Source organism: Entelurus aequoreus, linkage group LG27, assembly GCF_033978785.1.
Source record: "Entelurus aequoreus isolate RoL-2023_Sb linkage group LG27, RoL_Eaeq_v1.1, whole genome shotgun sequence".
Lineage (NCBI taxonomy): Eukaryota > Metazoa > Chordata > Actinopteri > Syngnathiformes > Syngnathidae > Entelurus > Entelurus aequoreus.
In genome coordinates this window covers 32,412,856-32,436,930 of record NC_084757.1, presented here as the reverse complement: position 1 = coordinate 32,436,930, position 24,075 = coordinate 32,412,856, and the positions used below count along the sequence as shown (strand labels likewise).

At 35.8% G+C, this 24,075-nt stretch overlaps 1 protein-coding gene across 4 annotated transcripts in view; it reads right to left on the bottom strand.

The window, feature by feature from the left end:
• LOC133644664 (gamma-aminobutyric acid receptor subunit gamma-3) overlaps positions 1 to 24,075 on the bottom strand; it is a 150,698-nt gene that overhangs the window by 103,901 nt on the left and 22,722 nt on the right. For 3 of the 4 annotated variants that reach the window (XM_062039338.1, XM_062039340.1, XM_062039339.1), the window contains exons 2-3: positions 22,349 to 22,473; positions 22,140 to 22,285 (exon numbers count right to left, since the gene is read on the bottom strand). The exons of the other annotated variant lie outside the window; for it this stretch is intronic. In XM_062039338.1, coding sequence (XP_061895322.1) covers positions 22,140 to 22,285; positions 22,349 to 22,401 — 199 coding nt within the window. In that variant the 5' untranslated portion in view covers positions 22,402 to 22,473. The remainder of the gene's footprint in view (positions 1 to 22,139; positions 22,286 to 22,348; positions 22,474 to 24,075) is intronic. 4 annotated transcript variants of the gene reach the window in all.

Here is a 24,075-nt window from a genome sequence, read left to right as displayed (position 1 = left end):
CATCACGGAGCTCGCCGTGCCGCCGCGCGCCTCAAAGCCTTTCCGCTGGGACTCGCCGGAAATGAGACGGCACGTGCCGTCTCCCTTGCCGCGACAATTTCCTTCCTCTCGCGCTTCAACGTCTTCTCGGCACTGCGCCAGACCAGAAGACCTCTACCGACCATCAAATCTCCTCCGTGTTTGTTTGTTTATCAGAGTAGTTTAGCCTTTTTTCTCTGAGGTGCAAAACAGCCAATGAGATCTGTTTTGTTCTCCTCAAATTGCTCATATAGGTTTTTTTTTTAATTAAAAGTGACTAAATCGAAAACCGACAAAACGTTTGTTTCTTTCGAAGACGAAGCCGTAACAACAACGTGTGACAATATATCAACTCACTCTTGATCAAATATTGTTGTAGTGCACACCAACAAAACCCAAAAGCAGTGAAGTTGGCACAATGTGTAAATCAGGGGTGTCAAACTCATTTTACATCGGGGGCCACATGGAGAAAAATCAACTCCCAAGTGGGCCGGACTGGTAAAATCACGGCACGATAACTTAAAAATAAAGACAACTTCAAATTGTTTTCTTTGTTTAAAAATAGAACAAGAACATTCTGAAATTGTCCAAATCCTGTTTTTTTTTACAATTACCTGTTGCCGTTAATAGTATAGATACTTTATTTGTTGTTATTTATATTTTCTGAATAAATTATGTAATAATGTTCATCAGTCAACTCACTGGTGTTAATGTCCAATCTATCAAGATAAAAAAATGCTATCAAAATCAAATTACAGTATGTTATTTATGTAGTTTGATCATTTTCCTTGACTGATACTGTCATAGGTGCCGATCTACATTTCTGCCAGTGGGTGCTCGGTGTGTGTGTGTATTAAAATACCGTACGTTTGACACTCCTGACCTAGTGGTAGGCAAAAGAAACAATATTTTATCACAACATCCGGTTTCGGTTTCTAATTAAGAAGACCAAATTTTCGGTGCATCACTTGTCAATAGTGCCCGAATAATAGGCACTATTACACATGTTCAGTGGCCTTGTGGTTAGAGTGTCCGCCCTGAGATGGGTAGGTCGTGAGTTCAAACCCCGGCCGAGTCGTACCAAAGACTATAAAAATGGGACCCATTACCTCCCTGCTTGGCACTCAGCATCAAAGGTTGGAATTGGGGGTTAAATCACCAAAAATGATTCCTGAGCGCGGCCACCGCTGCTGCTCACTGCTCCCCTCACCTCCCAGGAAGTGAACAAGGGGATGGGTCAAAAGCAGAGGACGAATTTCACCACACCTAGTGTGTGTGTGACAATCATTGGTACTTTAACTTTAATACAAAGAATTGCTATTGTGACATCCAGTGGACACATTTAGAACAGCAGTTTCTTTCATTCAAAAATTTCAGGTACATTTTCATACTTGGCAAACTCATCCCGCGGGCCGGATAAAATTGTCCGCGGGCCTGATCCGGCCCTCGGGCCGTACGTTTGACACCCCTGGTGTAAATGGTAAATAAAAACAGAATACAATGATTTGCAAATCCTTTTCAACTTATATTCAATTGAATAGACTGCAAGGACAAGAATGTTAAAGGTCTACTGAAATGACATTTTCTTATTTAAACGGCGATTCTATGTGTCATACTCAGTGTTACAAAGTAACGCGTTACTGTAACGCCGTTAGTTTCGGCGGTAACTAGTAATCTAACGCGTTATTTTTTATATTCAGTAACTCAGTTACCGTTACTACATGATGCGTTACTGCGTTATTTTACGTTACTTTTTATGTAGTATAAAGTGTGTTTTATCGGAGCGCTTCAGTGTCATCGTTCTGATTCTTCTTGTGTCTCAAGCCGAGGAAGAGAGACGTGCGATCTTTGTGTGCGTGAGTGTGAGTGAGGGGAGGGAAGAGAGAGAGGAGGGGGAAGGGGAGCTGCAGTCGAGTTTGTTAACATGGAGATATTTTCACAACTTTTCTTTTGTCGAGCACAAAGAAAATAAAATTTTAGTTAAATGTAAATTGTGCTTTGGATCAAAGATCCCATCTACTGCCCAAAACAGCAATTCAAATGTGCTGAAACAAGCTACATAAGAGACAGAGACTCCGATGCCACTTTCTCTCCACCACCACTTAAGGATGAACTCTGCCTCTGCTCATCATTCAGCACTGAAGGTACACACTCTGTCAATCAATGTTCCCTCTAATTGTTCATGTGTGTGAGCAAAGGCAAAAAGTCCCTGAGCATTGAGTGGAGGCCATGTGAGCAACATAAGACGTGCACACTGTGGCTACACCAGCAGCACACCTGTCCCAAACCTGACTAAATAACAACTTACATCTCCATCCATCCATCCATTTTTTACCGCTTGTCCCTTTCGGGGTCGCTAGAGCCTATCTCAGCTGCATTCAGGCGGAAGGCGGTGTACACCCTGGACAAGTCCCCACCTCATCGCAGGGCCAACACAGATAGACAGACAACATTCTCTTATTATTATATTTAAATGACAGCAGTCATTTCCTTTTCTAATATAAGTGTTTAGGCCCACTTACAATGACAATAACAACAAATATTGTTTTTCATGAACTGTGTACCGTACTTGTATTGTTTGTCTGGGTGGAGGTCCTGCTTTGGAAATAATTTGTACCCCTTTCAGACATTGCATTTAGTTCCCAACTAAAACATTCTCATGTTGCACAATGAGATGTAAGCAGGGGATCATGTGTACATTCCTGCAACTTCCTGTTTGTAAAAAATATTTTTTTATTAGTATTTATTTAATATACTAACAGCACTTAATGATTAATATTAATAAATTAAGATTCCTAATAGAGATGTCCGATTATATCGGTCTGCCGATATTATCGGCCGATAAATGCGTTAAAATGTAATATCGGAAATTATCGGTATCGTTTTTTTTATTATCAGTACGGTTTTTTTTTTTTGGTTTTTTTTAATTAAATCCACATAAAAAACACAAGATACACTTACAATTAGTGCACCAACCCAAAAAAACGCCCTCCCCATTTACACTCATTCATACTCATTCACACAAAAGGGTTGTTTCTTTCTGTTATTAATATTCTGGTTCCTACATTATATATCAATACAGTCTGCAAGGGATACAGTCCGTAAGCACACATGATTGTGCGTGCTGCTGGTCCACTAATAGTACTAACCTTTAACAGTTAATTTTACAAATTTTCATTAATTACTAGTTTCTATGTAACTGTTTTTATATTGTTTTACTTTCTTTTTTATTCAAGAAAATGTTTTTAATTTATTTATTTTATTTTGTTTGATTCATTTTTTTAAAAAGTACCTTATCTTCACCATACCTGGTTGTCCAAATTAGGCATAATAATGTGTTAATTCCACGACTGTATATATCGGTTGATATCGGTATCGGTTGGTATCGGTATCGGTAATTAAAGAGTTGGACAATATCGGCATATCGGATATCGGCAAAAATCCATTATCGGACATCCCTAATTCCTAATAAATGTCACTAGAATAAGCACACATTTGATTGGTAAATCATAGTGTAAGGACCTGGAATGACACTTTATGTGTGGTGTTGGAGTTGTCCGACTTTTTGTGTGGCTGTAAACGCATCACTTGCTAAGTGCCATATGTGCACGTGTTGGCGCAAGTGAGAAAGAGCGAGCGGCTGCTGTTGATCTAACAAAGTTGCTTTTGGTCTGGTTTGTACTGCAGAAAATGACCACTTTTGCTAGATATCATTTTTTTTACTAATGTTTTGGTGATGTGTTTATGGCCGACAATAAAGAGTTTTGCTCAGTAAAGTGATGGATGGAATGCATGTCCTCAAAGCGTCTCGACAGACGTTACAATATTTGAACAAGGATGACGAAAAGTGTTTTCTCTGTCGTGTCCGTGTGTCGAAAATTGTTATGCGCTTACTTTTTTATTTGATTTTATGCGTGGCATAGATTTGCCGTGCGCAGAGGATGCTTGAGCAGTGCGCAATTGCACAGGCGCGCACCTTAGAGGGAACGTTGCTGTCAATTCTCTTATATACTCTTTCATCCTAGACTTCTAGAGTGTTTGATTATCACATCACTCTAAATGTATATACCAGGGGTCACCAACGCGGTGCCCGCGGGCACCAGGTAGCCCGTAAGGACCAGATGAGTAGCCCACTGGCCTGTTCTAAAAATAGCTCAAATAGCAGCACTTACCAGTGAGCTGCCTCTATTTTTTTAAATTGTATTTATTTACTAGCAAGCTGGTCTCGCTTTGCCCGACATTTTTAATTTTAAGAGAGACAAAACTCAAATAGAATTTGAAAATCCAAGAAAATATTTTAAAGACTTGGTCTTCACTTGTTTAAATAAATTCATTAATTTTTTTTACTTTGCTTCTTATAACTTTCAGAAAGACAATTTTAGAGAAAAAATACAACCCTAAAAATGATTTTAGGATTTTTAAACACATATACCTTTTTACCTTTTAAATTCCTTCCTCTTCTTTCCTGACAATTTAAATCAATGTTCAAGTAATTTTTTTTTTTTTTATTGTAAAGAATAATAAATACATTTTAATTTAATTCTTCATTTTAGCTTCTGTTTTTTCGACGAAGAAGATTTGTGAAATATTTCTTCAAACTTATTATGATTAAAATTCAAAAAAATTATTCTGGCAAATCTACAAAATCTGTACAATCAAATTTAAATCTTATTTCAAAGTCTTTTGAATTTCTTTTAAAATTTTTGTTCTGGAAAATCTAGAAGAAATAATGATTTGTCTTTGTTAGAAACATAACTTGGTCCAATTTGTTATATATTCTAACAAAGTGTAGATTGGATTTTAACCTATTTAAAACATGACATCAAAATTCTAAAATTAATCTTAATCAGGAAAAATTACGAATGATGTTCCATAAATTATTTTTTTAATTTTTTCAAAAAGATTCGAATTAGCTAGTTTTTCTCTTCTTTTTTTCGGTTGAATTTGGAATTTTAAAGAGTCTAAATTGAAGATAAACTATGTTTCAAAATTTAATTGTCATTAATTATTAATAATAACATAGAGTTGAAGGTAAATTGAGCAAATTGGCTATTTCTGGCAATTTATTTAAGTGTGTATCAAACTGGTAGCCCTTCGCATGAATCAGTACCCAAGAGGTAGCTCTTGCTTTCAAAAAGGTTGGTGACCCCTGGTATAGACTATAAAGTTCACAAACATAAAGAGGGATCCTAGTGGGCCAGGCCAATCTTTCCTTATCTCTAAACTAAAACTGGGGAAATGTGTAGAGTGTTCTGGGCTTCAGACATGATTTTGTGTCAGAATTCCTTGAGGAAAAAATGCATGGTTAGGCTTTGAGTATGTAGTGTGTGCCTTTCTTGCTTTACATCTATGCTGTTATTATGCTGCTGTTATTATGCTGTTTGTTACTTATGTATGTTATGTTGCAGCTATTTAAAATAGTTTTGTCAATTTGTTCTGGCCTGAAATAAATTGGCCCTTTGAAACATATCTTTGTCTTTGTGTGTTGTATGTAGAGCACATTGTTTGTGTGTTGTATGTAGAGCACATTGTTTGTGTGTTGTATGTAGAGCACATTGTTTGTGTGTTGTATGTAGAGCACATTGTTTGTGTGTTGTATGTAGAGCACATTGCTTAGCAGAGTTCAGTGATGCAAATGCATGTCAAGTTGATCAACACATTGTATTATTCTGCAGTGCAATAACAGTACTGAAATGAAGGCTAAAAGGGCATTAATGGGAGCTTTAAAAAAAAAGAAGAAAAAATGAAGTAACTAAATAGTTACTTTTCAAAGTAACACATTACTTTTTGGTGTAAGTAACTGAGTTAGTAACTGAGTTACTTTTGAAATGAAGTAACTAGTAACTGTAATTAGTTACTGGTTTTCAGTAACTAACCCAACACTGGTCATACTTGATCATTTCGCGATATTGCCATATTTTTGCTGAAAGGATTTAGTAGAGAAAATTGGCGATAAAGTTCGCAACTTTTGGTCGCTGATAAAAAAAAGCCTTGCCTGTACCGGAAGTAGCGTGACGTCACAGGTTGTGGAGCTCCTCACATCTGCACATTGTTTACAATCATGGCCACCAGCAGCGAGAGCGATTCGGACCGAGAAAGCGACGATTTCCTCATTAATTTGAGCGAGGATGAAAGATTCGTGGATGAGGAAAGTGAGAGTGAAGGATTAGAGGGCAGTGGAAGCGATTCAGATAGGGAAGATGCTGTGAGAGGCGGGGGTGACCTGATATTCAGCTGGGAATGACTAAAACAGTAAATAAACACAAGACATATATATACTCTATTAGCCACAACACAACCAGGCTTATATTTAATATGCCACAAATTAATCCGCATAACAAACACCTCCCCCCTCCCGTCCATATAACCCACCAATACAAATCAAACACCCGCACAACACACTCAATCCCACAGCCCAAAGTACCGTTAACCTCCGTAAAGTTCATACAGCACATATATTCCCCCAAAGTTACGTACGTGACATGCACATAGCGGCACGCGCGTACGGGCAAGCGATCACATGTTTGGTAGCCAAAGCTGCATACTTACGGTAGCGCATATCCAACTCAAAGTCCTCCTGGTTGTGTTGCTGCAGCCGTCCGCTAATGCACCGCTTCCCACCTACAGCTTTCTTCTTTGCTGTCTTCATTGTTCATTAAACAAATTGCAAAAGATTCACCAACACAGATGTCCAGAATACTGTGGAATTTTGCGATGAAAACAGACGACTTAATAGCTGGCCACAATGCTGTCCCAATATGTCCGCACAATCCGTGACGTCACGCGCAAACGTCATCATACCGAGACTTTCTCAGCAGAATATTTTGTGGGAAATTTAAAATTGCACTTTACTAATCTAACCCGGCCGTATTGGCATGTGTTGCAATGTTAAGATTTCATCATTGATATATAAACGATCAGACTGCGTGGTCGGTAGTAGTGGCTTTCAGTAGGCCTTTAAGGCTCCAACTGGTAAACTTTGTTATTTTTTGCGAATATTAGCTCATTTGGAATTTAATGCCTGCAACATGTTTCAAAAAATCTAGCACAAGTTGCAAAAAAGAGTGAGAAAGTTGAGGAATGCTCATCAAACACTTATTTGGAACATCCCACAGGTGAACAGGCTAATTGGGAACAGGTGGGTGCCATGATTGGGTATAAAAGCAGCTTCCATGAAATGCTCAGTCTTTCACAAACAAGGATGGGGGCGAGGGTCACCACTTTGTCAACAAATGCGTGAGCAAATTGTCCAACAGTTTAAGAACAACATTTCTCAACGACCTTGTGGGAGGGGATTGTGATCAGCGTGCTGCTGGAGTAAAGGTTAGCGCCTCTGTCCAGGGTGCTGGAAACAGAGCGCTATCAGACGGGGGCGGGGCATGTTGCTGACGGAGAGACACAGCTGGCGGATGATTAGTTTGCGCAGGTGGTACGTATTAAACTAATCATCTGTTGTCTTTAACAGTAAGCGGCCGGGTGCAGGAGAGAGGACCGGAGAGACTGAAAAGTCAACCAAATGTGCATGTTGGAAAAACTGAAAATAACCCATATTAAACCCTGTCAACTCTGCGCAACTGGCTTCCAGCGTGAATCTGTGGCACTGTAAGTAGAAAAGTTTACAGACCTATTGCAAGGAATTTAGGGATTTCACCATCTACGGTCCGTGATATCATCAAAAGGTTCAGAGAATCTGGAGAAATCACTGCAAATAAGCGATGATATTACGGACTTTCAATCCCTCAAGCGGTATTGCATCAAAAAGTGACATCAGCGTGTAAAGGATATCACCACATGGGATCAGGAGCACTTCAGAAAACCACTGTCAGTAACTACAGTCGGTCGCTACATCTGTAAGTGCAAGTTAAAACTCTACTATGCAAAGCGAAAGCCATTTATCAACAACACCCAGAAACGCTGCTGGCTTCACTGAGCCTGAGCTCATCTAAGATGGACTGATACAAAGTGGAAAAGTGTTCTGTAGTCTGACGAGTCCACATTTCGAATTGTTTTTGAAACTATGGCTGTCTTGTCCTCCGGAACGAAGAGGTAAAGAACCATCCGGATTGTTCTATGCGCAAAGTGTAAAAGCCAGCATGTGTGATGGTATGGGGGTGTATTAGTGCCGAAGACATGGGTAACTTACACATCTGTGAAGGCACCATTAATGCTGAAAGGTACATACAGGTTTTGGAGCAACATATGTTGCCATCCAAGCAACGTTATCATGGACGCCCCTGCTTATTTCAGCAAGACAATGCCAAGCCACGTGTTATAACAGCATGGCTTCATTTTAAAATAGTGCAGGTACTAGACTGGCCTGCCTGTAGTCCAGACCTGTCTCCCATTGAAAATGTGTGGCGCATTATGAAGCCTAAAATACCTCAACGGAGACCCTCGGACTGTTGAACAACTTAAGCTGTACATCAAGCAAGAATGGGAAAGAATTCCACCTGAAAAGCTTCAAAAATGTGTCTCCTCAGTTCCCAAACGTCTACTGAGTGTTGTTAAAAGGAAAGGCCATGTAACACAGTGGTAAAAATGCCCCTGTGACAACTTTTTTGCAATGTATTGCTGCCATTGAATTCTAAGTTAATGATTATTTGCAAAAAAAAAAAATAGTTTCTCAGTGTGAACATTAAATATCTTGTCTTTGCAGTCTATTCAATTGAATATAAGTTGAAAAGGATTTGCAAATTATTGTATTCTGTTTTTATTTACCATTTACACAACGTGACAACTTCACTGGTTTTGGGTTTTGTACTTCCTGTTCCTGCCTACAGCCCTAAGCCTTCTGGGTAATGTAGTTCATCAACATTTGTCATTTATTCATATATTTACTTAACATGTGTTTATAAGACAATTAAGAATATATTTTCATTTGTAATGCTGGTTGGGAAGACAGGCAGCGTTTACATTTTAGAGATGTTGAAGTGTGATGATAATCTCTCATCCTCTCTTATTTATCAATACAATTTTGCGACAAAAGTTTACAAATCCTCTCAACGTGCAGAGTAAATGTGTCGGAACATAAATATATGTCTAAGATGTAAAACATACACGGAGAATGTCTGCAACTTGTGGACGACAGAGCGGACAATGGGGAAGTATTTGGGCGTGTTCCTTTCTATCATTTTAATTAATTAGTCCAATTAACAGTAATAATTAAAACAGTACAGTATTTTGACAATAAGTATGCGCATTTACTGCCATCTTGTGTCTACTTTTAAGTCGGTGTGCTATAAAACGAGTAAAACATCAATGCTGTATTTTACCACTCCGTTGTACTTTTGTGGTTCTTAGGTTAAAGTTAAAGTACTGTTAAGTCTGTGTGCTATAAAACGAGTAAAACATCAATACTGTATTTTACAAATCTGTTGAACTTCGGTGGTTTTTAGGTTAAAGTTCAAGTACTTTTAAGTCTGTGTGCTATAAAACGAGTAAAACATCAATACTGTATTTTACAATTCTGTTGAACTTCTGTGGTTTTTAGGTTAGAGTTAAAGTACTTTTAAGTCTGTGTGCTATAAAACGAGTAAAACATCAATACTGTATTTTACAATTCTGTTGAACCTTTGTGTTTTTTAGGTTAAAGTTAAAGTACTTTTAAGTCTGTGTGCTATAAAACGAGTAAAACATCAATACTGTATTTTACAATTCTGTTGAACTTCTGCTGTTTTTAGGTTAGAGTTAAAGTACTTTTAGGTCTGTGTGCTATAAAACTAGTAAAACGAGTAAAACATCAATACTGTATTTTACAATTCTGTTGAACTTCTGTGATTTTTAGGTTAGAGTTAAAGTACTTTTAAGTCTGTGTGCTATAAAACGAGTAAAACATCAATACTGTATTTTACAATTCTGTTGAACTTCTGTGGTTTTTAGGTTAGAGTTAAAGTACTTTTAAGTCTGTGTGCTATAAAACGAGTAAAACATCAATACCGTATTTTACAATTCTGTTGAACTTCTGTGGTTTTTAGGTTAGAGTTAAAGTACTTTTAAGTCTGTGTGCAATAAAACAAGTAAAACATCAATACTGTATTTTACGATTCTGTTGAACTTCTGTGGTTTTTAGGTTAAGTTCAAAGGACAACATTCAAAATAACAACTCAAAGTTACTAAAACATCGCAACTTTCTGAAAAAGTTGCTGCGAATCCAGACATATCATCTCCCCTATGGAAGGGTGTACCCCGCCTCCCGCCCGAGTACGGCTGGGATAGGCTCCATCTAGTGGTAAGCCCAAGAATCACTTGACTAAATATTCAAACGCAGTGTTACCGTTCAAAAAGTAGTGCTCAAAATGATAAAATATACTTGTTAAATAAAACCTCTGCCTTGTTTTTAATGAATACTTGGCCCTACTACGCTACTGTATTTTAATGTGGGTCATTATGGTGGTACTTGGAGGGCAAAGTATATCCCATGTTGCTAGGCAGACTTCACAGGGCTCACTCCCAAAGAAATTCTTGATTTCCCAGCAGTCTTGAACGCAACCTCGTCTCCGTGTGGAAAATGTCCAGCTCCTGAAATTTAAACAAGTTCTCACGCACTTCTTTCTCCGTCTAAACGTGCAAATATCATTTTTATTCATGAGCAGACGTAAAGGTCACGACGCTCTCTGAGACCTTTAGCAAAAGGTCTCTGGGGGCGGGGCCTATTTTTCTCTGGAAAAATACCGCAGATGATTTGGGCTTTTCTGTGGCGACAGACTGGCACTTACGAGACACTCCATTAGGTACACTTGCAACATGGAAAGAGCTGGATTTGTCAATAAATATGTTTTCTACAATTTGGCCTTTGAGACATCATAAGTGTAATAAGGAATTAGGCCCCAAGGGGGTGTTTTCAAATTAATTTGAGGGCGACTACAGTAAACCAATGACCATGAATATATGTTGAAGTGAAAACAGCACAGAAATACCTATATGACCCAATCCAAACAACCTTCCCCACTCATGGTGCAAATAAACTAACACAAAAAGTCAACACACACGGTCACACAAAACACAACTTGCTCGCTGAACTTTGTGGATATCATAAAAAAACGTCAAAGCACCTTAAAAAATTATACACTACACTCTTTTAAATCTGTTACAATGCATGATGAGAAAATGCAAAACACTTTCTCTATACTTTATGCATTTTAGCTGCTTGATATTTCTGATTGATTGAAACATTTTTAAGGTCATCTTTGAAGTAAACAAGGAAGTAGTCAAACTTTCACATACTATTAATATCCAATTGAATTAATATGTATCCATTATATTAACATAATATTGTACATATATATCAATATATTATACATATATATCAATATATTATATATTGATGTATTATCATTTATTAGTTAACATAAAAAATATAATAGTTAATAACACAAACGTTATATTAGTCAATAACAAAAACTGTAATAGTTAATAACATAAAAACTATAAAAGTAAATATGAAAAACTATAATAGTTAATAACATAAAACTATATTAGTTAATAACAAAAGCTGTAGCAGTTACTAACATAAAAACATATCAGTTAATAACATAAAAACTACATTAGTTAATAACAAAAACTTTAATAGTTAATAACATAAAAAACTATATTAGTTAATAACATAAAACGGTATTACTTAACAAAAACTGTAATAGTTAATAACATAACAACTATATTAGTTCATAACAAAAACTATATTAGTTAATAACATAACAACTATTTTAGTTAATAACAAAAACTGTAATAGTTAATAACATAAAAACTATAATAGTTAATAACATAAAACTATATTAGTTAATAACAAAAACTGTAATAGCTAATAACATAACTATATTAGTTAATAACAAAAACTATATTAGTTAATAACATAAAAACTACATTAGTTAATAAAAAATACTATAATAGTTAATAACAAAACACTATAATAGTTAACAACATAAAAACTATATTAGTTAATAACAAAAACTAATAGTTAATAACATAAAAACTATATTAGTTAATAACAAAAATTGTAATACTTAATAACATAAAAATTATATATTAGTTAATAACATAAAAACTATATTAGTTAATAAAAAAACTGTAATGTTAATAACACAAGCACTATACTAGTTAGTAACAAAAACTATATTAGTTAATAACATTAAAACTGTTTCAGTTAATATCAAAAACTGTAATAGTTAACATAAAAACTATAATAGTTAATAACAAAAACTGTAATAGTTAATATAAAAACTATAACAGTTAATAACATAAAAACTATAATAGTTAACAAAAAACTATAATAGTTAATAATATAAAAACTACAATAGTTAATAACAAAACACTATAATAGTTAATAACATAAAAACTATATTAGTTCATAACAAAAACTGTAATAGTTTTTAACATAAAAACTATATTAGTTAATAACATAAAACTATATTAGTTAATAACAAAAACTGTAATAGCTAATAACATAACTATATTAGTTAATAACAAAAACTATATTAGTTAATAACATAAAAACTACATTAGTTAATAAAAAATACTATAATAGTATAATAATAACATAACAACTATATTAGTTCATAACAAAAACTATATTACCGTAATTTCCGGACTATAAGCCGCTACTTTTTCCCCTCGTTCTGGTCCCTGCGGCTTATACAACGGTGCGGCTTATTTACGGCCTGTTCTTCTCCGACACCGACGAAGAGGATTTCGATTTACTTTGCACCGTTGTATTATTTGTACTCTGCACGAATGCTGTTCGCCATGTCAAAGATGTGAAAGTTTGATTGAATGATTGAAAGATTTATAGTTAATAAATGGGACGCTTTGCGTTCCCAAACAGTCATCTCTGTCCCGACAATCCCCTCCGTGGTAGCAGGAACCCCTATATACTACGCTAATTACACATCAAAACCCTGCGGCTTATAGTCGGGTGCGGCTTATATATGGAGCAATCTGTATTTTCCCCTAAATTTAGCTGGCGCGGCTTATAGTCAGGTGCGGCTTATAGTCCGGAAATTACGGTAGTTAATAACATAAAAACTACTTTAGTTAATAACAAAAACTGTAATAGTTAATAACATAAAAACTATAATAGTTAATAACATAAAACTGTATTAGTTAATAACAAAAACTGTAATAGCTAATAACATAACTATATTAGTTAATAACAAAAACTATATTAGTTAATAACATAAAAACTACATTAGTTAATAAAAAATACTATAATAGTTAATAACAAAACACTATAATAGTTAATAACATAAAAACTATATTAGTTAATAACAAAAACTAATAGTTAATAACATAAAAACTATATTAGTTAATAACAAAAATTGTAATAGTTAATAACATAAAAATGATGTATTAGTTAATAACATAAAAACTATATTAGTTAATAAAAACTGTAATGTTAAAAACACAAGCACTATACTAGTTAGTAACAAAAACTATATTAGTTAATAACATTAAAACGGTTTCAGTTAATATAAAAAACTGTAATAGTTAACATAAAAACTATAATAGTTAATAACAAAAACTGTAACAGTTAATATAAAAACTATAACAGTTAATAACATAAAAACTATAATAGTTAACAAAAAACTATAATAGTTAATCATATAAAAACTACAATAGTTAATAACAAAACACTATAATAGTTAATAACATAAAAACTATATTAGTTCATAACAAAAACTGTAATAGTTTTTAACATAAAAACTATATTAGTTAATAACAAAAACTGTAATAGTTAATAACATAAAAACTATATTATTAGTTAATAACAAAAACTGTAACAGTTAATAGCATAACTAATAGTTAATAACATAAAAACGATATTAGTTAATAACATAAAAACTATATTAGTTAATAACATAAAAACTATATTAGTTATTAATATAAAAACTATAATGTTAATAACAAAAACTAAAAGTTAATAACATAACTTTAATAGTTAATAACATAAAAACTATATTGGTCAATAACATAAAAACTATATTAGTTATTAATATAAAAACTATAATAGTTAATAACAAAAACTGTAATTGTTAAACACATTTTGTGCAGCACTAATGAATGTGATAAGTTTGGTGAGATTTTGACAAGGTGTGGGGGTGTGGGGGCTGGATATGAAAAATAACACGTTTATACCAATTCTTAAATCCTTACATTGGCTCCCTGTACATCAGAGAATAGATTTCAAAATCCTCCTGCTCACATATAAATCACTACATGGTCTAGGGCCCAAGTATATCACTGATATGCTCCCACTATATACGCCCTCTAGATCACTAAGATCTTCTGAGACCAATCTGTTAGCGGTTCCAAGAGTAAACTCAAATCAAGGGAGAGTATCATTCAGTCACTATGCAACACATAGCTGGAATAAACTTCCTGAAGATGTCAGACTCTCCCCAACTCTCACTACTTTTAAAACTAGACTGAAGACTTTTATGTTCACCTTAGCTTTCAGCTAAATCTTTTAATCTTTTAACTTTTAACGTCTGCACTGTTTTTATTTTTATTGTCTGCATTTTAATTTTGCTTTTATTTTCTTTCATTTCACTTTGTTGTCTGTGAAGCACTTTGAGTCTGCCTTGTGTATGAAAAGCGCTATACAAATAAAGCTGCCTTGCCTTGCCTTGCCTATACCATAAAACTATAATAGTTAATAACACAAAAAAAATAAAGCAACACAAACGAATGCGACAAGTTTGGGGGCGGGTGGAAGCTGGTTGTCAGAATAATTGTTTCTAAGTTATCACAAAAACTTTGTGTTACATTCAGTGTAAAAGCTGTCTTTGGAACCTACCAAAAAATAGCAGTACAAAGGAACTATGAAATTTTGGGGATATTTTAAAAAGATGGGGGGGATAGTTATAATTGAATAATAACACGTTAATAAAATAAAAATCATATAAGTTAATAACATAAAAACTATAAGAGTTAGACAAAAAATAGCAGCACAAATGCAGCACAAACGAATGGGACAAGTTTGGGGAGATTTGGACGGGATTCAGAATCAATTCTCTATTCAACACTATTTCCACAATGTATTATTTGGTATAAAAATTGTATAACATTTTCCAAAACAGCTCAAAAAAGTGTATTGTGGTTGCATGAAGATGTCCCAAAAAACGTCTTTTAAACATTGATTCTTATAAAAAATTAGATCTTTAAGATGGAAAGTGTAGCTGCCATTATGATGTGCAGTGATGTTTTCTAATGACTCTAAGTCTTCAACTATACAAAGTATTTCAATGGTTGGAATCTGCGCTTTTGGATGATATACCAGTTACTATGGTCATCTAATTAGTTACTATGGTCATCTAATTAGTTACTATGGTCATCTAATTAGTTACTATGGTCATCTACGTCACAGCGGCTCAGACGAGGCACCAAGCAGTGTGGGCGGCAAGCGTTTCCACAGACGCGGAAGGAGATTTTCACAACAATGTTCTAAAGCTTAGTGATATATCAGACGTATCAGATTGTAGGTGGGTTTATTTTGTACCCTTCGCGTTCATATTTCACTGTTTGTTGCATTTTTGTTGCGTTTCACTTGATTGTAAAATATGTCGATCGAAAGGGGGCGTGACATTCATATTTTGTCAATATTCAGTGTTTTATCGTTCATAGAAATATGTAAAATTCCATTCCGTTTTTTAAGGCGGTCTGTCATAACGTTTTTAGCATTCAATCAGACATTATTGTGAGGTTTTGTATTAGTGTCCCTAAAGATAGATATACCGGCCCCCAGACTCATTTTTTTCTCTAAATGTGGCCCCCCCGAGTCAAAATAATTGCCCAGGCCTGCATGAAGATGTCCCAAAAAACGTGACAAATTTTTTTAAAAAGATGGGCGGGGGGTGGGGTGGTTAGTTATAATTGAATAATAACACGTTAATAAAATAAAAATCATATAAGTTAATAACATAAAAACTATAATAGTTAGACAAAAAAATAGCAGCACAAATGTAGCACAAACGAATGGGACAAGTTTGGGGAGATTTGGACGGGATTCAGAATCGATTCTCTATTAAACACTATTTCCACAGTGTATTATTTGGTATAAAAATTGTATAACATTTTCCAAAACAGCTTAAAAAATGGTATTCTGGTTGCATGAAGATGTACCAAAAAACGTCTTTAAACATTGATTCTTATAAAAAGTAAAAAAACATTTTTGTATATATACATTAAAAAAAACATAGTTTTTTGTTTTTTTTAATACATTTTTCTGTACCCTTACTAAATATTAGGGGTGTGGCATCTAACGGTTCCATCAGATTCAGATTTCTGGGGTGACAATTCCATTCAGAATCGAATCTCTATTCAACGCTATTTTCACAATCTATTATTTGGTATAACAAAATAAAAATATTTTTTTTTTATATACATTTAAAAAAATATTTTTTTAATCTATTTTTCTGTACCCCTACTATAATAATAATAATAATAGATTGTATTTGTAAAACGCACTTTACATTGAGTAAACAACCTCAAAGTGCTACAGTGTATTAAAAAATAAAAAAATATAAAAAATAAATAAAAATAAAAACTAGAACAGCAAAATAGCTAAAACTAGTATGCATATATCTAAAAAAAAGGCTTTTTTAAAAAGAAGGGTTTTTACGCCTTTTTTTAAAAGCATCCACAGTCTGTGGTGCCCTCAGGTGGTCAGGGAGAGCGTTCCACAGACTGGGAGCGGCGGAGCAGAAAGCCCGGTCTCTAAATATTAGGGGTGTGGCACCTAACGGTTCCATGAGATTCCAATTCCTCGGGTGACAATTCGATTCAGAATCAATTCTCTATTCAACACTATTTCCACAATGTATTATTTGGTATAAAAATGTTATAAAATGTTCCAAAACAGCTTAAAAAAAGTATATTCTGGTTGCATGAAGATGTCCCAAAAAACGTGACAACGTGGCTAGTTGTAATTGAATAATAACACGTTAATAAAATAAAAATCATATAAGTTAATAACATAAAAACTATAAAAGTTAGACAAAAAAATAGCAGCACAAGTGTAGCACAAACGAATGGGACAAGTTTGGGGCGATTTGGACGGGGGAGGGGGGGTCTGGATGACGTCACTAGTTTGGACGGGGGAGGGGGGGTCTGGATGACGTCACTAGTGAAGTGAAGTGAATTATATTTATATAGCGCTTTTCTCTAGTGACTCAAAGCGCTTTTACATAGTGAAACCCAATATCTAAGTTACATTTAAACCAGTGTGGGTGGCACTGGGAGCAGGTGGGTCAAGTGTCTTGCCCAAGGACACAACGGCAGTGACCAGGATGGCAGAAGCGGGGATCGAACCTGGAACCCTCAAGTTGCTGGCACGGCCACTCTACCACCCGAGCTATACCGCCCCCACTAGTCAGAACAAGTAATTTAGAATAACTTGCAAAAACGTAACAAACGTAGCACAAACAAATGGCGGTGTTATTTTAATAGGGAATTGCACCTGCATGAAACGTCTATACCAGGGGTAGGGAACCTATGGCTCTCGAGCCAGATGTGGCTCTTTTGATGACCACATCTGGCTCTCAGATAAATCTTAGCTGACATTGCTTAACACGATAATGAATAATTCCGTTGGTAATCACAGTGCTTAAAGGCCTACTGAAAGCCACTACTAGCGACCACGCAGTCTGATAGTTTATATATCAATGATGAAATCTTAACATTGCAACACATGCCAATACGGCCGGGTTAACTTATAAAGAGCAATTTTAAATTTCCCGCCACACTTCCGGTTGAAAACGTCTATGTATGATGACGTATGCGCGTGACGTCAATCATTGAAACGGAAGTATTCGGACGCCATTGAATCCAATACAAAAAAGCTCTGTTTTCATCTCAAAATTCCACAGTATTCTGGACATCTGTGTTGGTGAATCTTTTGCAATTTGTTTCATGAACAATGAAGACTGCAAAGAAGAAAGCTGTAGTTGGGATCGGTGTATTAGCGGCTGGCTGCAGCAACACAACCAGGAGGACTTTGACTTGGATAGCAGACGCGCTATCCGACGCTAGCCGCCGACCGCATTGATGATCGGGTGAAGTCCTTCATCGCTCCGTCGATCGCTGGAACGCAGGTGAGCACGGGTGTTGATGAGCAGATGAGGGCTGGCTGGCGTAGGTGGATAGCTAATGTTTTTAGCATAGCTCTGTGAGGTCCCGTTGCTAAGTTAGCTTTAATGGCGTCGTTAGCAACAGCATTGTTAAGCTTCGCCAGGCTGGAAAGCATTAACCGTGTATTTACATGTCCACGGTTTAATAGTATTGTTGATTTTCTGTCTATCCTTCCAGTCAGGGGTTTATTTATTTTGTTTCTATCTGCAGTTAAGCCCGATGCTATCACGTTAGCTCCGTAGCTAAAGTGCTTCGCCTATGCATTGTCGGGGAGATAAAAGTCACTGTGAATGTCCATTTCGCGTTCTCGACTCTCATTTTCAAGAGGATATAGTATCCGAGGTGGTTTAAAATACAAATCCGTGATCCAAAATAGAAAAAGGAGAGAGTGTGGAATCCAATGAGCCAGCTTGTACCTAAGTTACGGTCAGAGCGAAAAAAGATGCGTCCTGCACTGCACTCTAGTCCTTCACTCTCACTTTCCTCATCCACGAATCTTTCATCCTGGCTCAAATTAATGGGGTAATCGTCGCTTTCTCGGTCCGAATCGCTCTCGCTGCTGGTGTAAACAATGGGGAAATGTGAGGAGCCTTTCAACCTGTGACGTCACGCTACTTCCGGTACAGGCAAGGCTTTTTTTTATCAGCGACCAAAAGTTGCGAACTTTATCGTCGATGTTCTCTACTAAATCCTTTCAGCAAAAATATGGCAGTATCGCGAAATGATCAAGTATGACACATAGAATGGGTCTGCTATCCCCGTTTAAATAAAAACATTTCATTTCAGTAGGCCTTTAAAAATAACGCTCAAAATATAAAACATTCTCATGCATTCTAATCCATCCATCCGTTTTCTACCGCACCTGTTCAAGAAGTCGCATGAATGGTAAGAAGTATTTTATTTATTATTGGTTAGCTTCAGAATAACAATGTTATTGAAAAGAATAAGAGACTTATTATTGTCACGGTCCGGGCGCGCGTCAGTGCGTATTCATCTTTGCGATGCACCGAGTGCAGCTCCGAGACCAGCGAACAGCTGCAATCAATCTCCGGCAATCTGCACACCTGGAGCTGATGATCAGACCTGCCTTCAAAAGCCTGCACAACCTGCCATCCCTTGCCGGAATATAACCTTCTGTTGGCGTACCGTAAGCGATCTACATGCTTGATGAGATCGTTAGCTCTTTGCTCTCCGTGTTCTTCCCTGTGCTTGATTTGTCCCCTTGTCTTCTCCCTTGTGCCCGCAGTGTTTTCCTTCCATTGCCTTGGATTCGAGCTGTGCTTCTGGCTTCCTTGGACCCCACCCCTGGATCTCGACTTCCTCCCTTGATCCTCGACCCCCGCTCTGGACACGGACCCCTTGACGCCTCTCTCGGCCCCAGGGACCTCGCTTGGATCACGGACCCCTTGTGCCTATCCCCTTTGGATTTGTCTGCTTCCTCATCCAACAATTATGGTAATACTCAACAGCTAATTATTCATACACATAGTCTTCCACCATACACCCCTTTTGGATTTAGTTCACACACTCCATTCCTTTGTTGTTTAATTAAATGATATTGTTCATGATTTATTATATTGTTTCAGTGTTTCCCATAAACTGCCAAGATACCTGTGGCGGTGGGGGCGTGGCTATGGGCGTGGTCACCATGACATCATCAAGTAATTTGCATAATTTACTACAATGATTAGATTTTCTCTAAAAAGGCTCAAAAAATGTATACTTACTAATTAATAATAACAGTTTTGTTTTAAACGTCCATCCATCCATCCATTTTACAATATAATTACAACACTTTATGTACATATTTATATACAGATTTGAACAATAAGTTATTCACTGAAATATATTTATTATTGTGGTTCTTACAAAAAATATATCTTATAAAATATAAAAGCTAAAATGTCTAAAAGCTCTGCCCCTTTAATTAGTGCATACTGAATAATTTAACTTTAGCCTACTACTACAACCATATTATTTACCAGCAACATAAAGTGAAACAGAGGCAGAGGTGTCCTGCCACAGTCAGTAACAAATAAACAGAAAACAGTAGTGGTGGTAGATAGACACAGAGCTTCATCAAACATCTGATCCACTGAACAAAGAGCTCCAAAAATCTTGAACTTTAGACTGCCATCAGTTTTACTCCCTACACTTTACCATGTGTTTCCTACTGCCTGCAGACTTTGCACCCTTTGTTATATACACATGTTGTGTTTCTAATATGAATACATTTAATAAAGTCAAATACAAATAAGGCAACAAGAGAAGTATCCTACACTTCTCTTTTGTAAAGTAAATCTGAACAGCCGATATGGGCATCTACATCAACTATATGATTTTTTAAATTTTTATTTGTGGCGGACGTAATTCTTTCGTGGCGGGCCGCCACAAATAAATGAATGTGTGTGAAACCCTGTGTTTATATATACATATAATAAATACATAGAGCAATATTTCCCCCTTGTGGTTCTGTGCTGTCACAACTCCTACTCCCACTGTATACATAACAGTTATACTCTAAAAATGTTGGTCTTACCTAAAAATGCACACATTTATTTGTATTCAGTGTTAAAAAATATTATATGGCTCTCACGGAAATACATTTTTAAAATATTTGGCTTTCATGGCTCTCTCAGCCAAAAAGGTTCCCGACCCTTGGTCTATAGCAGGGGTCACCAACCTTTTTGAAACCAAGAGCTACTTCTTGGGAACTGATTAATGCGAGGGGCTACCAGTTTGATACACACTTAAATAAATTGCCAGAAATAGCCAATTTGCTCAATTTACCTTTAACTCTATGTTATTATTAATAATTAATGATATTTACACTTAATTGAACTGTTTAAAAGAGGAGAAAACACGAAAAAAATGACAATTAAATTTTGAAACATAGTTTATCTTCAATTTCGACTCTTTAAAATTCAAAATTCAACCGAAAAAAAGAAGAGAAAAACTAGCTAATTTGAATCTTTTTGAAAAAATTAAAAAAATAATTTATGGAACATCATTAGTAATTTTTCCTGATTAAAATCAATTTTAGAATTTTGATGACATGTTTTAAATAGGTTAAAATCCAATCTGCACTTTGTTAGAATATATAACAAATTGGACCAAGCCATATTTCTAACAAAGACAAATCATTATTTCTTCTAGATTTTCCAGAACAAAAATTTTAAAAGAAATTCAAAAGACTTTGAAATAAGATTAAAATTTGATTCTACAGATTTTCTAGATTTGCCAGAATAATTTTTTTGAATTTTAATCATGATAAGTTTGAAGAAATATTTCACAAATATTCTTCGTCGAAAAAACAGAAGCTAAAATGAAGAATTAAATTAAAATGTATTTATTATTCTTTACAATAAAAAATAAATTTACTTGAACATTGGTTTAAATTGTCAGGAAAGAAGAGGAGGGAATTTAAAAGGTAAAAAGGTATATGTGTTTAAAAATCCTAAAATCATATTTAAGGTTGTATTTTTTCTCCAAAATTGTCTTTCTGAAAGTTATAAGAAGCAAAGTAAAAATATTAATGAATTTATTTAAACAAGTGAAGACCAAGTCTTTAAAAAAATTTCTTGGATTTTCAAATTCTATTTGAGTTTTGTCTCTCTTAGAATTAAAAATGTCGAGCAAAGCGAGACCAGCTTGCTAGTAAATAAATACAATTTAAAAAAATAGAGGCAGCTCACTGGTAAGTGCTGCTATTTGATCTATTTTTAGAACAGGCCAGCGGGCTACTCATCTGGTCCTTACGGGCTACCTGGTGCCCGCGGGCACCGCGTTGGTGACCCCTGGTCTATACAGTACAGTATACTTGCAAATGACACACGGAAGTGTGTGAAAACAACACAACAACATGCAGGAAATGTGAAATAAATTCCTATAGAAATAGAAATAGGTGAGCAAATGAGTTGAAATAAGAAGGATCTGCTTAATTGAGATCGCACCTGCAGCCTCCAAGGTGATAAATATGAATAATCATCAATAATAATTACCTCCGATGTCGGGTCTGAGCTTCCGGTCATACTCCTTGAGCAGGTTATTAAGTATCTCCGTGGCGTCAGACTGCTGCGACCTGGGAGCCAGCATCTGCTGGACGGTGACGTCCTCGTAGTCCTCCTCGTAGTCCCCGGTGAGGGCGCTGCGGAAGTCGTCAAGGTGTCCGTTAAAACCCGGGCGAGGGCGACCATAAGAGGCGCCTTACCTTGCTTGGAGAGCCGCGAGGAGAAGCAGGCACGGCAGCCGTGTGGGGGACATGCTGGTCGGCGACGAGCTCCGTGTCTACAAGTCCTGCCAAACACACCTCATAGCAGCCGCAACTTCCCGCTCCTGCAGGTGTCAAAGCGCGCGTAAAAATGGCGGGAGACTTGAGGCTTTTTTTTTTTTTGTGGCGCTTTTACGCAAACTCCCTTGACGCCGAGTCAAGTCCGCTGCAGTGCCTTCACGACGACATGGCCGTGGACAAGTGTCTACACGTGTCTGCGTGTCACTACATGTCACGTCTGTCTGCCGGCGCGGGAGAAAAGCGCGCGTCACGACACTTTTTCCCGCGGACTTCTCCTCTCCTCCAGCTACGAGGCCAGGGGCGCACCTAGTGAAGGGATCACCAGTGTCGTCACCATACCACCATTTCAGGAGTCGACACCTATACATATATATATATATATATATATATATATATATATATATATATATATATATATATATATATATATATATATATATATATATATATATATATATATATATATATATATATATATGTATGTATATATATGTATGTATATATATATATATATATATATATATATATATATATATATATATATATATATATATATATATATATATATATATATATGTATGTATGTATATATATATATATATATATATATATATATATATATATATATATATATATATATATATATATATATATATATATATATATATATATATATATATATATATATATATATGGGGTGACAATTGGATTCAGAATCGATTCTCTATTCAACACTATTTCCACAATGTATTATTTGGTATAAAAAAATGATCAAATTTTCCAAAACAGCTTAAAAAACAATATATTTACATCTAACACAATTTCCCAACTCATATGGAAACGGGGTTTGTACAAACCCCGTTTCCATATGAGTTGGGAAATTGTGTTAGATGTAAATATAAACAGAATACAATGATTTGCAAATAATTTTCAACCCATATTCAATTGAATGCACTACAAAGACAACATATTTGATGCTCAAACTGCAAATAATAAACTTGGAATTTCATGGCTGCAACACGTGCCAAAGTAGTTGGGAAAGGGCATGTTCACCACTGTGTTACATGGCCTTTCCTTTTAACAACACTCAGTAAACGTTTGGGAACTGAGGAGACACATTTTTGAAGCTTCTCGGGTGGAATTCTTTCCCATTCTTGCTTGATGTACAGCTTAAGTTGTTCAACAGTCCGGGGGTCTCCCTTGTGCTATTTTAGGCTTCATAATGCGCCACACATTTTCAATGGGAGACAGGTCTGGACTACAGGCAGGCCAGTCTAGTACCCGCACTCTTTTACTATGAAGCCACGTTGATGTAACACGTGGCTTGGCATTGTCTTGCTGAAATAAGCAGGGGCGTCCATGGTAACGTTGCTTGGATAGCAACATATGTTGCTCCAAAACCTGTATGTACCTTTCAGCATTAATGGTGCCTTCACAGATGTGTAAGTTACCCATGTCTTGGGCACTAATACACCCCCATACCATCACACATGCTGGCTTTTACACTTTGCGCCTATAACAATCCGGATGGTTCTTTTCCTCTTTGGTCCGGAGGACACGACGTCCACAGTTTCCAAAAACAATTTGAAATGTGGACTCGTCAGACCACAGAAGACTTTTCCACTTTGTATCAGTCCATCTTAGAT